This window comes from Eretmochelys imbricata, chromosome 13, assembly GCF_965152235.1.
Source record: "Eretmochelys imbricata isolate rEreImb1 chromosome 13, rEreImb1.hap1, whole genome shotgun sequence".
In the NCBI taxonomy this organism is placed as follows: domain Eukaryota; kingdom Metazoa; phylum Chordata; order Testudines; family Cheloniidae; genus Eretmochelys; species Eretmochelys imbricata.
In genome coordinates this window covers 37,061,482-37,078,962 of record NC_135584.1, presented here as the reverse complement: position 1 = coordinate 37,078,962, position 17,481 = coordinate 37,061,482, and the positions used below count along the sequence as shown (strand labels likewise).

Genomic DNA, 17,481 nt, shown 5'->3' with positions numbered 1-17,481 from the left:
AAGCCTAAGTTAATTGTATCCAGTTTGCAAATTAATTCCAATTCAGCAGTCTCTCCTTGGAGTCTGTTTTTGAAGTTTTTTTGTTGAAGAATTGCCACTTTTAGGTCTGTAATTGAGTGACCAAAGAGATTGAAGTGTTCTCCGACTGGTTTTTGAATGTTATAATTCTTGACGTCTGATGCCCCTCTGCCATGTACATTGGTCAAACTGGACAGTCTCTTACGTAACAGAATAAATGGACACAAATCAGACTTACATGCTGGAGGCTGGGTGTGAGCAGACCGGGAGTGGTGGGTCTCAGAGTGAAGCAGTGTGAATGACACCCTAGGTTGCAGAACTGAGGGAACACACTGTCCAACAGTCCAGATTGTAGCCTGGGGAATGTCACAGTCCCATCCCCCACAGCAGTGGGGTCCTCCCTTGCCTGAGCTCTGGGGTTGTCTCCCGTGGGATAGCAGGCCCAGGAGGTACCAGCTTTTCCCGCAGGCAGTCGGAGTCTGTCCCAGCCCCTCTGGCCGCTCTGCCCTGGTCCGTTCTTAACACCTCTGGGCTCAAAGCCTGTCCCGCACAGCCGGGGCTCCACACTCCGAGCGGTGCCAGGATCGACTCAATCCCTGTCACAGGAGCAGGTTGAGGCTGGGGGTCAGGTTGGCCGTTGGTGTCAACTCCCCTGCCATAGGCACCCTCCAGGTTGTTTATTCTCCTCCCCCACTGAATTGCCACCTGCTCCATCCTCTCCCCTGCTTGCCTCTTGGGGATCTTATCTGTGGGGTCCATCTCCCCGTTGTGCTCCCGCTGAGCTAGGCTGGGGGCCTCTGGCCACGAAGCAGCATGCTGGCAAGAGGATTTGCCAGAGGGCAGCTCTGCTCTAGGGCGAGGTAGAAACGGAGCAGACCCTGCACAACGAAGGGCTCAATGCCAACCCAGGGCACTAGGAAACTGGGGGTGACATCTGGTGCAGAAGGGAGTTGGGGGAAGGGTAGACTAGGCCTGGGGGGAATCGTGGGAAGACATTGGAGAAGCACCAGCCCTGAGTGATCCAGCCTGTGTTTTCTCTCCAAAGTGGGTGAGTTAGAGCCTGAGATCAAGCAAAACCTGGGTCCTAGCTGACAACCCCAGTCAGGACACCTGGTCCAGGTCCAAAGCACCTCCAGGGGTTTGTGTGTGGACTGTAGCAACTTAGGGCTCAGCCTGGGTGAGCTCTGCAGTGAAGACAGACCTGATCTATCGATCTATCCATCCCCATACACCCCCTCTATCTATCTATCTATCTATCCAACCTCTCTCTCTCTCTCTCCTATTTGTCTTCTGATTTAGCATCTGCATAATCAGGTGTCTGACTTTAAGCACTTGCATATTCTGATTGGATGCAAAGGGGCTACTCACATGGGCTGCAATGTCGGAATGTGCTCAGTGCCTGGCTGAATTGGGGCCCTTCTCCCTTCTCCCCACACGTCCCCTTTAACTGTAGTTTCACACCCCACAACGCCCACACCCAAACCCTCACTCAGAGGCAGCCCACCTCTCATGATCAGTGAAACACTCAGGAGTCCAGACACCAACAGCAGCTGCTGCAAAAAGCCATTTAGTGTATCACAAGCTGTATCTGTGACCCACAGAGCAGGGAACGTTGCATATTTTCCTCAGCACTTTACAGAGACTATCCAGGGTACAAGCAGAAAGAAACGTGGTATGTGGTCTCCCTGGGGGTGGCAGCTCCAGTCTGGACCCAGGGTGGGGACTGGCTAGCTCAGAGGGGTGGGGAATGGGACCCGGGGCCTTTCCCCATTACAGGGCGCCATCTCTGATCTGGCTACAAGGACTATGTTGATCATAAATCAATGAATAGCTAGGCCCAGACTAAGAGGGAAGTCTGATCACATGTTTGCAGGAGCAGGTTGTGTAGCAGAAGGCTGTGGCTGGCCAGGGGCTCTGTGTTGCTAGATTCCTCTCATGGTGTCAGTGATCCAGGGCATGAAGTGGGAAATCCGTGTGTACACAGCAGGAGGCGCAATGCTGTTCCTGATGCACTTGGAGACGATGCCCTCGGCCACTCCACGGCACACGATCGGGCCTCCAGAATCGCCCTGCCCCAGAATAAACAGGGAGATGAGTTTTAAAGCACTGATCAGGACTCCAGGACATCACTGTTTGGGCCATTAAAGCCAGCGCATCTTCAAAAAAGAAATGAATTAGCACTGAGAAGCCCAAGATGGGGGATTCATAGAATCTAAGACCAGAAGCACCATTGTGATTATCTAGTCTGACCTCCTGTGTGATGCTGTATAAAAATAAAGATGATTAGTTACAATAAGTCAGTCACTATTGTTACAAAATTGCAATCAATCTTGTACAAAGCATGTCTTGTAAAGTATCCTTGTAAAGGTTATAATCTGTTAAGTGTGATTATCCTGTTTAAATCCATGTATCATCGTTGTATCTGAAGTTATGAATATTGGCTAGGTCTATCTCAAATATGTTTTGCTCTTGGGTGACACCCACCAGGCAGATTTACATCAGGACTAGCCAGCCATGTGTTGATGGCCCATTAAGGATATCAAGGGACCTCTTCAGAGGACTCCTGAAAGAGCATATGGGTAATGGAGGCCCAGTGACCCAGCAAGGCATGGAAGGACATGGGATAAGGACTCGTGATATAAGACTCCATCTTTTGCCAGTAACTTTCCATGCACTTGGGCTGAAAGTATAAAAGTGGAGATGGTGACATCACTTCTTTGTCTTCATCCCTGCTTCACTTCTCTGGACTGTGATTTCTAACAAGGAAGATTTGAACAATGGACTGAATGACCCCACAACCTGTCTGGGTGACCCACAGAAACTTTTTGCAAGCTAGCCAATTTATCATCACTACTATGAACCTGATCTACAGACTCTGAAAATCACTTGTAATGTATATGATTCTTTTAACCATTTAATAACAGTCTTGTCTCTTTTATTTCTATAATAAAACCTTTAGGTTTTAGTTACTAAAGGTTTGGCTACAAGCATGATTTTGAGGTAAGAGCGGAACTATAGCTTGACCTGGTGAAGTGGCTGATCCTTTGGGATTAGAAGATCCCTATATATGATGAATCTGGTTTTCTGTAACCTCTCAGCATAAAGACCAGTTGCCTGGGTGGTAAGCCAAGGGCTGGACACGTGTTTTGGCTTCTTGTTAATCAGTGTGGTGAGAGAGAAGCTTACTTTTGTTACTGGCCTGGTGAAATCGAATTATAGAATAAGCCATCAGTTTTGGGTTGTGTCTGCCCTGGTTTTTGTACCAGACTGTCCTGAATTTGGCACTCTCAGCTGTGACCCACACTAGGCTGGCATGACACAGGCCATTGGATGGTCCTGAAATAATTCCTGGTTAAACTAGAGCAGATCATTTAAAAAACCATCCAGGCTTGATGTTAAAATTGCCAGTGATGGAGACTTTATCATCATAGCCGACGCCAGCTGGTGGGACCCAACAGCTCTGCAGTGCTAGCTGGGGCAGCTCATGCCTTTCGCTCTGGATGTCCCTGGATCAATCCCAGATGTGTCACTCAAGATGTGTTGTGTAAACGGGGAGTAGGTGGTGGGGGTTGATCTGAAGCTTCCGAAGTGGCCGGGGCTGAGGATGGGACGCGGGAGGTGATAGAGAGGGTTCTCCCTTTCAGGAGCTTGCTCACACGGCCAGGGTCTGAGTGATCAACACGTTCTGGGCTGGGAAGGAATCTTTCCCCCAGGTCAGAGTGCTGGGGACCTTGCAGGGCGCAGGGGGGTTCACCTTCCTCTGGGGCATGGGTCACCCATTGCAACAATCTGGGCACATCTCTCCTAATCCATTTCCTGCCACTGTGGGGCCTCGGGCATTGGTGGCCCCTCAGTCCCTCCTGTTCTCTGCCTGTCGCCACCACAGGTTTGTCTCCAGTGGGCAGTCCTTAATTTGTGCCCGGGCTGAGCCCCAGCATCGCCAGACTTGACCGTCCATATCTCTGGCGCCTCTGGGCCTGCTGCATCAGGTACGAATGTAAAAAATTGCTTGAGTCCTGGCACCTAATTGCTTAAGTCCTGACACCTCTTTGATTACAAGTTAAGCCCTGCCTGTGGGCCGTGATGCCTTGGTCACATTTTGGCTGTTGGTTTTAGTGTGCGGATGCTGGGCAGGGTTGGTGGCCTGCGATCTGCAGATTTTCAGACTGGATGGTCTGGTCTGGCCTCAACTCTGCCATGCCATGACTCCGAGGAGGGGCTCGTCTAGGATTTGAAAGATTGAAAGAGCCAGCTTGGGGCTGTCACTGACTGTAGTGCTCAGGAATTGGGTGATGTTCCTGTCAACCGCGTGGGAGCCCTCCAGTGGGGCTCACACTGTCCTATGTCTCCTACGTTACCGGAACCCGAGCAGAGCAGCCTTGGGCTGGGAGCCAGGTCTCATGGGTTGCATGTTGTTAATGAATGTCATTATTTGGACCCTGCCACCCTGTGTCATTCTTCCCACATTCCCATGGCGTGTGAATCAGGCAGGGAGGGGCCGCGGGATACCCCTGGCCAATGCATGACAATAAGGAGCTGAAGGTGTCACTGTACGACCTGGTGGAAGGCTCTGCAGTAGGATAGGCACGTTACCAGGGTCTAGTCATTTAGGGCTAGACAATCAATAGGGCTGAGGTCCCACTGCACTTGCCAGGCCCCTGTGAGTCCCGGCAGACCCCACAATGCGGCTGAGGAAGGACAACCAGCAGCAGGAGCCCAAGCCAATCAGCCACTTACCAGATAAATTGACTTCTGGTCATCAGGGTCCCCTGCGCACAGCATGCTGGAGGGGTAATAGTAACGGTACCGCTTGTAACAGGTCTCATCGCTTATCACTAACAGGTTCACTTCCTGAAGGGTGTTGGGTGTATCAGTCAGGCTAGTCCTCCCCCAGCCAGCCACACTGCACATGGTCCCCGGCCTCACTCTGCGATGAGCAGAAGTCAAATCAATCAGTCCCACCTCTTCAGTCAGACGCGCCTTGTGTTGCAGCTGTTGGGGCAAAGAGGGGAGGGGAATGAAACAGCCCATGAAGTGCAGTCAGAGTGTCTGTGTGTGTGTGTCTGTGTGTGTGTGTCAGATGGAGACAACTCAGAAACTCAAGACTCAAGGGGCAGGGTGATGGGATGGGGGTGGAACCTGCAGCAGTAGGAGGTCCTTGGGGGCAGGGGGATGAGAGGGGGAAGGTACCTGCAGCAGTGTGTGGTCACTGGGGGCAGGGTGATGGGAGGGCGACTATGTTCCTTGTAAGTTGCACGCCTGCACGGCCATGCAGCAGGCCACCGAGGGCCGCACAGGTGTGCACATTGCACTCACGGGTGTGGGGTGAGGTGGGGGTGGTGATGGGGGAGCTTGGAGCATGCGGGGCCACAGCAATTCCCCCAGCACCAGGGCTGCGGTGCAGCAGGGAGAGACGCCTCTCAGCCCTGCCCAACCCAGGGGCTGCCACAGGGAGAGAGGACTCCCGCAGCCCTGGAGCTGCTGCAGCTGGGAGAGATGCTCTCCCCCAGCCCAGGTGCTTCTTCAGGGAGAGAGGGCTGGAGGGAGTCCTCTCTCTCCGCTGCAGCCCTGGGGCAGCCTGCACCCCAAACCCCTCATCCCTGGCCCCACCTCAGAGCCCTCACCCCCCAAATCTCAACCCTCTGCCCCAGCCCTGAGCCCCCTCCCACACTCCGAACCCCTCGGCCCCACCCCCGCCACACATTCCCTCCATATTGGTGCACATAACAATATTCATTCTGCACATGGATGGTAATAATTAGTGAGAACGTTGGATGGGGCCAGTATCGGCAGCAGTGTGAGGTCACTGGGGTGGGGTGATGGGATGGGGCCGGTACCTGCAGGAGTATGAGGTCACTGGGGCGGCGTGATCGGATGGGGGCCGTACCTGCAGCAGTGTGAGGTCACTGGGGTGGGGTGATGGGATGGGGATGGTACCTGCAGGAGTATGAGGTCACTGGGGCGGCGTGATCGGATGGGGGCCGTACCTGCAGCAGCATGATGTCATTGCTAATGGTGTCTCTGTTGTATCGCGGGTGCAGGATCTGGCGCCTCACAGGTATTTTCTGTTGGCTCCGTTCCCATTGTCTAATGTTATGGGCTCCCAGTGTGACAGTGATCTCGCTGTAAAACCCAGGAGCAATCCATGAGGCGTTAGGGGCAAGAGCGTATGTCAGGGGCAGACGGGCACATGAGGGTCTGACTCATGAACAGTGACATGGAGGGGACGGGGCAGCCTGGGGCTGTCAGGCTGAGGCTGTCAGCTTCTGCCAGCAAAAATGTACGTACCACTATACACATTGCCAGCTCTGATCCGGCTCCGTTGCTGGGGATTGGCTGGTTTGGAGGTGTGTGTGTGTGTAGGGGGAATGGAACAAGGGGCATTTCCCTTCTAGTGGGCACTGGTTGCAGCATAAACACTTGCCCAGTGGCATTGGGGTCCCAGCCTCTATCTCCACTAGTCCCTTGTGCTGTTCCCTTGAGCTGCTTCACTCCTTATTGTTTTCCCCGCCCCTGGGTCTCAGCTCCCATCCAGCATGATCCACACAGGGGTCTATGCCTAGCTCCCCCCAGCTCAGAGCCCTGCAGAGCTGTCCTGGGGCTGTGAGCCCCTCCCTGCCCTGATCTGGGCAATGGGCCAGACCCCAGCTGGTGTCAATGGCCATAGCCCCATTGATTTACCCAGCACTGGAGCTGGACCATGGTTTGCTGAGGCCCCGAGAAACACACCGACGCCCCCTGAGCAGATCAGACCCCTGGGCTCTGCTCTCCCAGCCTGTCCTACTAACTGCTCCTTCCCTGCAACCTACCACGGTGCCAGAGCTCCCGGCTCCCCCATCACCTGCTAACGCCCGACCTGCCCCGACATCCCCAGCACAGAGGTGCTTACTCTCCCTTGCAGTGAGCGGCCGTCAGCACGAAGTTTGTCTTCACCAGGAACCCTCCGCAGCGATAGCTCTTGTCTCCAAGTCGTATTTCCAGATTGGCCATGTAGGGCCTGGAGTGGGGCTGGGCTTCCTGTCCCCCAATGATCTCACCTGTGGAGGGGAGACCAGGTTCATACAAAGAACCCCATCGTCTCCTTGGGCCGGGCTGGGACTGAGCTCCCCATCCCAAAGGGGAATCCCCACAGCCTCAACCCACCCCCTATGATGCTCTCCCTGGGGGATCCCTGGGCCTGGAACTCTGTCCCCTCAGCTCTCCCCCAGACTGGACACCCCATGGGGCTGGGAGGTAAATCGAAAAATTTGTCTTTGCTGGGTGGAGAATAAGTGCCAAATGCACAGGGAGTGGGTCAGTAATTGCACTGCCTTGAGTTAATGGCATTCAGGGCCAAGGTCACCCCAAATTAGGCCAGGCAAGCCCCAAAAGGGCACTGACAATCTTACTGGCTAAATTTCCTTCAGTCAGGTTCCATCCCCCAGTCTAATGCTGCTCCCTTTGCACTTCCACTGTTGTTAATGCCGTGGGTAAAGAGACAGGGAGAGATCGTTTTGGGCATCTGCTCACCCTTCTTATAGCTGTTTCTCCTCTACAAGAACCATCACAAGCTGAGGTTCATGATACAGAAAGTGTGTGAACAGGAACCCCAAGCTGTTTCTTTGTCACAATGTAATTTTTTCGCCCATGTCCTCTTTCCTGCTCAAGAATGGCCACTTAATCAGGTGATAGTCCAATTGATTACATTGACACCTGGCTGAGGCATTCGCTAGTCTTTTGTCTCTGGCGAACTGGTCTGTGGCTGCTCCCCAGACTTGGAACATATCTTAGTAAAACCATACAGTAGAATATTATAACTTTAGCTGCCACACATATGTTACCAGGACAGTAATGATCAGCAAAGTATGAATTTTAGACAATACCTCACAAGGCATGCTTTGTATAAAATTTATCATAGTCCTGTAAAAGAGGTGAACATATGGGTATAGATTGTCACAGGCTCCTAGATAGCACCCACTGAACCCAATCCCTGAGACCCCCCATTCACCCCAAAATCCGAAGGGCCCCTGATCCCAGCCGTACTCACCAGCCCAAGCCCCGGGGGGCAGGAGAAAGGCCATGGGAAGCAGGAGCAAGATCTGTACCTTCATATTTGGAGTCATATTTGCAGGGACAGGTTTCAGGTTGCATCCGATGAAGTGAGCTGTAGCTCACGAAAGCTTATGCTCAAATAAATTGGTTAGTCTCTAAGGTGCCACAAGTACTCCTTTTCTTAGTGCAGGGACAGTGCATCTGCCTCAGGCCTGGGGGCTTTATAGACTCAGCAGGGGGAGATCTTGGGGGCAGGAAAGCTGAGGGTCACCCACACACTCATCTAAATGCAGGGCTCAGGCATCTCAGTTTCTAACCACAGCCAACCACGTCGGGTGAGGGGAAGTACACACCCTGTGTCAGCCAGGAAGCCTGCATAGCTGGATGGATGCTGCCTGTCTGGGTCTCTCCACAGCTCAATGGATGATGGACCACTGAATGGAGAGGACCCCGGTGGACATACGTCTAGAAGGATCCAGGGGTTTTCTGGTTGCCAGCTCACAGCCGTGCACATCTGTTGGCTCTTACTCACCTGGGCCCCTCATCGCTCAGTTCCCTGCCCATGTCTCTGTGGTGCAGGCAGTGGGTGACAGAGACAGATCTCAGTGGTGGGTAGGAACGTGGCCCTTTGATCTTTCTCAGGGTGGCCCAGCCGAGAACAGGGTGGGGCTGGGCAGAGCAGCCATGAGCTCCGATCACAGCGACTGCGGCAGGAGGGTTCCTGAGAAGCCCCCTGGTGAGACTTTGACCAAGTGAATGGGATGTGGCAGCCTGTGTGATGATGTACAGCTGGGAGCTATGACTGTGCAGCACCAGAGGGTAAATGACACAGCACAGATAGGGATAGAACCCAGGAGTCCTGGCTCCCAGCCCCCTCTGCTCTAACCCACTAGACCCCACTTCCCTCCCAGAACCAGGGATAGAACCTAGGAGTCCTGGCTCCCAGCTCCCCTTGCTGTAACCACTAGACCCCACTCCCCTCCCAGAGCCCTAAAATAGAGGCAGTAATCACTGCAGATTAGAAACCATGTCGCAGGTTTAAAAGGCCCCATGTCCAGTTCCCCACCCCACTAAGCCAGCCAGTCCCCAACTGTGGGGCTGGATCAGAGCCGGCACCTCCAAAAGGGGAAAGGCCCCACATCCAATTTCCCATCCCTTGATCCAGCCAGTCCCCCTCCCATTGGTGTCATCCAACGACGTGTTCATTGTCCTTCACAAGCCAGTCCTGTCTCAGACCTGACAAACTCACTACACCTCACACACCTATTCCCTGGTGTTTAGCCCTGAAGGGTAGTGTGTCAGGACTCTACTGAAAGCTGGTAGCTTGTCAAGCTTCATGCTCGCTGTGAGTCGTGCGTACAGGTACTAATTCAGGGATAGTGTTTCTATCCTGACACCTATGGTTCATGGGCTTGGAGTGACCATCCAGGAAATCTCATGGTTGGGGGATAGCTCGTTCACACAGGAGATAGCTGGCAGATCTCCCTGGTTAGCTGGTGATGGACTACATGGTGTGATGCCGGCAGGCCCAGGCAGCTGGCATTAACTAAGAACTAACAAACTCGTAGCTGGAGACCAGACGGTTCACCTGTGTGTTAATTTCACTCAAAAGAGGGAGGAGTCTTACAAGAACATATTCAGTGTTTACAGTCTATGAAATGCTTGTACCTTGCTGCCTTCATCAATCTCACGTGCAATGTCTGTGTTACAGGCTATAAGGAAACATGAACGTTTTGCTTTATAACATTGAAAGTGTTTGCTCTGAACTTGGGAACCCAGGCATGGGAATCCTCTGCCCCCCCTTCCGGCATCCATCCAGACAGACCATCAAAATGAGATGGGCCGTCCCAGACCATTACAATACAAAAAATTAGTTAATAGCCCTCTGGCCGCTGGGAAATGTGATGTGCAAGGAAGTGCTGTGGGCTTGGAAGCTGAATGACGTAAATAAAAGGAAGCCACAAGGCAATTTTCTGTCTTTTGGGCTGTTTGACGTCTGAGTGGGCTACAGACCCCAAACTGGCACCAGAGCTCCCCAGGGGTTGCTCTGAGAGAGTGACAGACCACTACAGCTCTGGCACTCTGCGGATTTAGATGGTAACTCATTGGGGTGTTTATGTTTGCCTGCTTTAACCTGGAAATAACTCTGTTATTTCTTTTTCCTAGTACATAAACCTTATATAATTCATTAAGAACATGAGAATGGCCAGATTGGGTCAGACCAAAAGTCCATCTAGCCCAGTATCCTGTCTTCTGACAGTGGCCAAGGCCAGGTGCCCCAGAGGGAATGAACAGAACAGGGAATCATCAAGTGATCCATCTCCTGTCACCCATTCCCAGCTTCTGGCAAACAGAGACTAGGGCCACCATCCCTGCCCATCCTGGCTAATAGCCATTGATGGACCTATCCTCCATGAATTTATCTAGTTCTTTTCTGAACCCTGTTATAGTCTTGGACTTCACAACATCCTCTGGCAAAGAGTTCCACAGGTTGACTGTGCGTTGTGTGAAGAAATACTTCCTTTTGTTTGTTTTAAACATGCTGCCTACTAATTTCATTTGGTGACCCCTAGTTCTTGTGTTATGAGAAGGATTAAATAACACTTCCTTATTTACTTTCTCCACACCAGTCATGATTTTATAGAGCATTATTAAATCCATCTTCTCCAACCATTCCTAATCCAAGTCTCCAATACTGCAACCAGTAGAGGTAAGCCAGGCAAGGCGGATTAGTTTCTCTTTTGTTTTATGTGAATTTTCCCTGTGTTAAGAGGGAGGTTTATTCCTGTTTTCTGTAACTTTAAGGTTTTGCCCAGAGGGGGATCCTCTGTGTTTTGAATCTGAATACCCTGTAAAGTACTTTCCCTCCTGATTTTACAGGGATGATTTTTACCTTTCTTTTTTTTTTATAAAACCCTTTTTTTAAGAACCTGACTGATTTTTCCACTGTTCCAAGATCCAGGGATTTGGGTCTTTGATGTTTTTGTAACCAATTGGTTAGGATATTATTCTCAAGCCTCCCCTGGAAAGGGGGTGTGTAGGGCTTGGGGGGATATTTTGGGGGAAAACGTTTCCAAGTGGTCTCTTTCCCTGTTCTTTGTTTAAAATGCTTGGTGGTGGCAGCATACTGTTCAAGGACAAGGCAAAGGTCGTACCTTGGCAAAGTTTTGAACCTAAGCTGGTAAGAATAAGCTTAGGGGGTCTTTCATGTGCGTCCACACATCTGTACCCTAGAGTTCAGAGAGGGGAAGGAACCCTGATAGGAGTATTGAGAAAATGTCATCAAAGAAGATTCAGTGGGAGTTTTTCAGATCTGGATGAAATTCTTTGTAGGAATTTAAATTGTAACTCCCCCCATGCCCCCAAAAAGAAAGGAACAAAACTTCCATGACATTTTTTTCCCCTTGATTTTCGGTCAAGTCGAGCAGTTTGTAGAACGGATCAGAAATTTCCCATCTTTTTGACCAAAGAGTACACTTCCAAGTGGGGAGGGAAGGGTTTTGCAAACGTTTGAGGCAATCACCAAAAAAATTAAATGAAAAAATCTTTAACCACCAGAACAAACCTCCAGGTGTTGATACTTTCAAACACAGATCGGCAGACTTTCTAGAAAATACTTTACAGAATCACAGAGAGGCAAGGCGGGTGAGGTGGGATCTTTTATTGGACCAGCCTGTCTCATCCACCTTGTCTCTCTAGTATCCTGGGACCTCGCGATTCGTTTCTAAAGCTAAAACCTACAATGTCTGACTGGGCCTGTTTACGGTTTTAAAATAATGTGCACCAGGAAACACCAAGAAGACACTATTTATTGATTGGCTTTACCATGAGCCCATCACCATAGTGGCTGGGCTCGAGACACAGCTCCAAGGAGATAAATCCATACAGCTAAGTGAGGATTGTAATGCTCCTTTCATAGCTGGGAAACTGAGGCAGAGAGCAAAGAAGGTGCTTGCCTAAGGTTAATCCTGCAGCTTTCTCATTGTTTTCTTGATCCAGGGGATGTACGCTGAGACCCTGGTGAACACCCTGGGGGGGGACCCATCAACTTTGCCAAAAGAGACGATGCCCTGGGCCGTCCCGTCACAGACCAGGGGGCCCCCGGAGTCGCCCTGCGAAATAAACGCCAGGTGTTGAAGCTGGTTTCAGCTGCCCTTCCCATGGGTGCGTGTCCCTTGGTACAGCTCAGGGTCTCAGCGTCGCCCCGTGCTGGGCCAAACTGGGAGGATGCGTGCAGGGCAGGTGGGATACTTACCTTAAAGGACGATTTATTGAATTCCTTGGGGTCGCCCACGCAGAGCATGGAGTTGGGGATGAAATGGGAGTAGCGCATGCACCTCTTTGCCTCCAGCACCATCAAGTTGACCTCCTGCAGCGTGCTTGGCAGGGAAAACCCCCTGGCCCGGGTATTCCCCCAGCCTGCTACGTTGCAGATGTCTCTTGGCATCACCTCTTCACCATCCTCGGGCAGGGGGACGAGCTGCACGGCCGCCGTCAGCTTCGCTTTGCTCTTCAGCTGCAAGGAGAGCGGGCAAGGGAAAGGGTGGCAGCAAGGCCTAGCGGATAAAGCACTGGGCTGGGACTCAGGAGACCTGGGGTCTGCTTCTGGCTCTTCCAATGCTCTTGGGCAAATCACAGCCTCACTCTGTGCCTCAGTTTCCCCGCCAACCATTTGTCTATTTATAGTGTGAGCTCTTTGAGGCAGAGTTGTGGTTCACTGTGTCTGTGCAGCGCCCGGCACAATGGGGCCCTGATCTCGGTCGGGGTCTGTGCAGCGCCCGGCACAATGGGGCCCTGAATTTGATTGAAATGCCACCATAATACAAATAACTTCTGAAACCACATTTTTTGAAGGATTTTGGTTTTGGGACTGTGTGTATGTGAGAAAGACGCCGCTCCCTTCTGCAGGAGGGGACGAGATCCCTGCCCGGTATATGTCTGGAGAGGAGAATGATCAATTTACAGGGAGAAAAACAATTTTTCATACCATTCAGAATTTTTCATATTTTTTTAAAAAATCAGATGCAAAATGAAAATTTTCAGTTAAAAAACCCCATTTTGAAGTTCAGAGATTCTTTCCCCACTTTCAGTCGCTTTGACCTTTTTTCTTGCAGTGAAAAGCAAAACAAGAAACAAAAAAAGGAACCAAGTGTGGGAATGTGTTGCGGGGAGACCTCACGTTTCCCACATTTGCCTAGCATAGAGGAGGAAAGAAAACATGTCTATTATTTTTTAATTCTTCCTTATTTTTTGCCAGTGGGGAAAAATAAATAAGGGAGAGAAAACAAATTTCTCTGTCATTCCCTCGCACTTTTTCATCTTTTATCTCTAACTGAGTATTGGAGTCAGGGGAATAAAAACTGGTGAAAAGTGGAAAATTCCTCCACTGTTTCAAAACATCATTTAAAAAAAACAACAGAAAAAAACCCCACATTTCTTCAGCAATTTTCTCATTTTGCTATATTTTTTTACAGGCATGGTTAGGCAAAAGCTACGTTTCTTCAGGAAGGTTCCAGTTTGGGGCAAACCCCCCATTTTTGACCAAAAAACAAAAAGAAGTCATGTTGAGTCAAGATTTGAATACTCTGAATATGGGGTCATTATTATTATGCTTTATTAGGTGTATTATGGTAGCACCTAGGGCCCCAGTTATGACCCATGACCCCACTGTGCAAGGTGCTGTACATTATTTATTAGAACAGGGAGTCCAGTGGCACCTTAAAGACTAACAGATTTATTTGGGCATGAGCTTTCAGACGCAAGAAGTGGGTTTTTTACCCAAGAATGCTTATGCCCAAATAAATCTGTTAGTCTTTAAGGTGTCACCGGACTCCCTGTTGTTTTTGTGGGTACAGACTGACACGGCTAACCCCAGTCACGACCCATGACCACATTGTGCCAAGCACTGCGCAAACACAGATTGAAGCGACAGTCCATGCCTCAAAGAGCTGACTCTATAAGCCAAGAGCCACCAGGAGGAGACAGACAGACTAACAGGGATGTAACAGGAGAAAATCAGTCATTGGTACCTTGAGTAACATGAGGTCGTTCTCCTGTGTCTTGTTGTTGTATTTCGGGTGGGGAATTTTCCGTCGGACAGCCAGGCGTTGCTGGCTCTGCTCCCGCTTGGTCACATCATGAGCTCCCAGATACACCATGATTTTTCTGGGAATGCAGAGAGTCGTGGCTGGGAATGGGGTAGGCTTGGGCGGTCCTAGATCCCACTGGCCTCCCCCACCCAAAACTCATCCATGCTGCCCCAACCTTCTGGGGTGTTAAAATAGGAACCAGAGGCAGAGATTTTCAAAGCCACTAAAAGCAGCTGCAGTGAAACAGTTATGTACAGAGAGAGGAATTGTTGTCAGTAGGGTTCAGAATTAACATCTCCATGGAGCTGAATGAGGGTGGAGCTATTATTGTCAAGTCATGCACGAGGAGTTACCCTATGGCAGTGTGGTCTAGTGGGTAGAGTGCAAGAGGGGGACTCAGGAGACCTGGGTTCTATTCACAGGCTTGCTGGATGACCTTGGACAAATCACTGCCCCTCTTTGTGCCTCAGTTTCCCCATCTGTCGAATGGGGATTTGTACATTCCAAGGCCACAAGGCACCACTGTGATCATCTAGTCCGATCTCCTTCTCTTGGTTAAGATAAACAGATTGAGCTCCTTGAGTCTCTCACTCTAAGGCAGGTTTTCCGATCCTTTAACCATTCTTGTGGCTCTTTTCTGACCTCTTTCCCAATTGTCAACATCTTTCCTGAATTGTGGGGTGCCAGAACTGGACACAGGATCCCAGCAGCGGTCGCACCGGGGCCAAATCCGGGGTAGAATAACTCCTCTACTCCTACTTGAAATTCCCCTTGTTTATACATCCCCAGGATAATGATTCCAACCCCTTTTGTCAAGTGCTTTGAGATCTCCAGATGAGAAGAGCTAAATATTATAATTAACCTCACATCGGCTGAGATTTGCAAAGCTGTCAAGGGCTTTTAGACCCCCACATTTAATTTTAATGGGAATTGGCCATGCACGTCCATTAGGCACCTTTGAAAATCTCGTCTCATCTCTTCTGAAAGCAAAATTCATTCAATCGGTGTTCTGCAAATCAGGAAACAGCAGGATCAAGCAAACTGTGCCATTTATAAAAAGACTTAACCACCTAGCCCCAGCAGCTGCAAAGATATCCTTAAGTCCCCCACTTTATTAACACTTCCTGGTCCTCTCTAGGACTGGGAGGACAAAGAACTCTGTGACTGAGATTTGGGGATTTGGACCCTTCTGGTTTGGTGTAATGGGAATGGGTTGTTCAGTTCCCCTAGGTGACTTTAAAACGCTAGCCCATGAGCTTGATTTACGCCCACAGAGACTGCCTGGAATGATAGCCCTGCCTCTGTTCATCTTGGCCAGGCCGTTAACTCTGAACCCTAATGGTGACAAATTAAATATCAGCATTTAATTCCACTTTAGTGGACACCCAGGCAGTGTAAACATTCCCACCTACCACCATGGGCAGTAAGCCACAGCTGACCCCTCTTTGGGGATTCCCCAGGAGGCAACAACTTTGAAACTGAGAGTCAAGAAGCAGGCACTTACCCAAGGTCACAGTGCGCAGCTGTCAGCACAAAGTCCTTTTGAATCAGGAATCCTCCACACCTTTCGTGCCCATGCTTCGTGCTGATGTTGAGGAAGGCCATGTAGGGATTGGAGTGGGACCGGGCTTCCTTTCCACCAGTGATCCATCCTGGTGGAGATATCCCCACACCAGGATATGATTAATGTCAGCCTCTGGGCAGGTTAGCTTGACTCACAAACAACATGTGGACACGTGTCCATGTGGATACGGGCCCTGCATCTCCCCCTGTGGCTATGCAACTTTAGCAATGGCACCAACTTTGCCCCAGCCTTCTTCAACCCATAGCATCCCAGCTGGGTCCTAGGGTGAGCACAACGCCCAAGGCAGAAGTGTCTGACTCTGGGGAGGACCCAGGATGTGCAAACAGCCACAACAGCACTGAACGGGTCCTGATTCCCTCCGTACTCACCAGCCAGAGCCCCGGGGGGCAGGAAAAAAGCCGTGGGGAGCAGGAGCAGAGGCTGCATTATCAGAGCCATCCGGGGAAGGGGACAGCGCATCTGCCTCAGCCCTTGGTGATTTATAGACCCAGCAGGAAACCTGCAGGTCACATATACGTGCTCATCTGAATGGCAGGTTCAGACTCTGTTCAACCACAGCCGACCACACAGGCTGAGGGGAAGGACAGGCTGTGCGTCAGCCCAGCAGCTGGGTCCCTGCACAATTGGATGGATGATGGACAGAGAAGACCCTGGTGGAGGGATGTGTGCAGCAGAATCCAGGGTTGTTCCGGGTGAGGGCTCACAGCTGGGCACATCTGGGGCTCTTACTCATCTGGCCTCATCCTCGCTCAGCTCCCTGCCCATGTCTCTGTGCTGGGGGCTGGGTGTGATAGCGACTGATCTGGGTGGCGGGTGGGAACGTGGTTCTTTGATCTTTCTCACAGTGGCCCAACTGTGAACAGGATGGGGCTGGGCAGACCAATCATGAGCCCTGATCACAGCGACCGTGGCAGGAGGGTTTCTGAGAAGCCCCCACGGTGAGTCTGTGACCACGCGAAGGGAATGTGGCAACCTCTGTGACACCGTATAGCTGGGAGCTATGACTGTGCAGCACCAGAGGGGAAATGACACAGCGGAGCCTGGGATCAAACCCAGATGTCCTGGCTCCCAGACCCCTCTCCGTTCTAACCACTAGACCCTACTCCCCTCCCAGAGCCAGGAGAGAACCCAGGTGTCCTGCCCCGAGATCCTCCCGCTGTCGGGAGGGGACGCCTGGTGTTATGTGGCGCTGGATCAGGAGGCACAGGTGCCCCCATCCCCTGATCCCTTCCCTTTGCCTCCCCTTGTGTGTGGGATCATGGTGCTGTCTCTGCTCTGGAGGATCCATATGGTCGTGGGTGGGAGGGTTATAAACACCCCATGGACCACCTCATGCCCCCATCCCACATGTACAGAGCCCGATAACCTGCCCAGACCCCCAGATGTCTTCTAACAACCCTGTGTTAGTGGCCATCACACCCTCGACCCCCTTAATCCCCTCAGCATCCTTCCCTCCTCTGTGACACCCCCCGCATGCCCCTTGAACTGCTGCCACCCTCCGCTTCAATCCCCACAAACTCCCACCGAATGCCCTGGAAATCCTCCCCACTCCCCTTTAATTCCCTAACCTCCCATTTCATTCTCTGAGTATTCCCCTTTAACCCCCCAACCTCCCCTTTAATTCCTCCGGCATTCCCCTTTCATTCCCCCAACCTCCCCTTTAATCCCCCCCCCCCGGTATTCCCTTTTAACTCCCCCAACCTCCCCTTTAATTCCCCGGCATTCCCTTTAAGGCCCGCGGGCTGGGGGCGGAGCGGT

General features: G+C 51.3%; 2 protein-coding genes across 3 annotated transcripts; both read right to left on the bottom strand.

Moving 5' to 3' along the window:
* Positions 1–1,638: 1,638 nt before the first annotated feature.
* LOC144273627 (mast cell protease 1A-like) lies at positions 1,639–8,430 on the bottom strand. The gene is made up of 5 exons (XM_077832296.1): positions 8,045–8,430; positions 6,908–7,055; positions 6,006–6,141; positions 4,756–5,010; positions 1,639–2,087 (listed from the first exon to the last, which is right to left on the bottom strand). Exons 1-5 carry the CDS (start codon positions 8,118–8,120, stop codon positions 1,941–1,943), a joined length of 762 nt encoding a protein of 253 aa, XP_077688422.1. The 5' UTR covers positions 8,121–8,430; the 3' UTR covers positions 1,639–1,940.
* Positions 8,431–11,864: 3,434 nt separating this feature from the next.
* LOC144273135 (granzyme B-like) lies at positions 11,865–17,119 on the bottom strand. 2 transcript variants are annotated; one of them, XM_077831618.1, is made up of 5 exons: positions 16,092–17,119; positions 15,643–15,790; positions 14,079–14,214; positions 12,305–12,565; positions 11,865–12,161 (listed from the first exon to the last, which is right to left on the bottom strand). In XM_077831618.1, exons 1-5 carry the CDS (start codon positions 16,180–16,182, stop codon positions 12,012–12,014), a joined length of 786 nt encoding a protein of 261 aa, XP_077687744.1. In that variant the 5' UTR covers positions 16,183–17,119; the 3' UTR covers positions 11,865–12,011. The 2 variants fall into 2 exon arrangements, with proteins under 2 accessions (XP_077687744.1, XP_077687745.1); XM_077831619.1 differs by having other exon boundaries at positions 11,865–12,565; positions 16,092–16,255.
* Between the last annotated feature and the right edge of the window lie 362 nt (positions 17,120–17,481).

Bases quoted from the DNA above. Each gene is read 5' to 3' on its own strand.
- LOC144273627 (XM_077832296.1), bottom strand. From the start codon at position 8,120: ATGACTCCAAATATGAAGGTACAGATCTTGCTCCTGCTTCCCATGGCC. The intron at 6,142-6,907 runs GTAAGCACCTCT...TGGGTTTTACAG, and splicing joins GCCGCTCACTGCAAGGGAGA to CGAGATCACTGTCACACTGG. The intron at 5,011-6,005 runs GTACGGCCCCCA...TTGCCCCAACAG, and splicing joins ATGACATCATGCTGCTGCAG to CTGCAACACAAGGCGCGTCT.
- LOC144273135 (XM_077831619.1), bottom strand. From the start codon at position 16,182: ATGCGCTGTCCCCTTCCCCGGATGGCTCTGATAATGCAGCCTCTGCTC. The intron at 14,215-15,642 runs GTAAGTGCCTGC...CTGCATTCCCAG, and splicing joins GCTGCGCACTGTGACCTTGG to AAAAATCATGGTGTATCTGG. The intron at 12,566-14,078 runs GTACCAATGACT...CTCTCCTTGCAG, and splicing joins ACGACCTCATGTTACTCAAG to CTGAAGAGCAAAGCGAAGCT.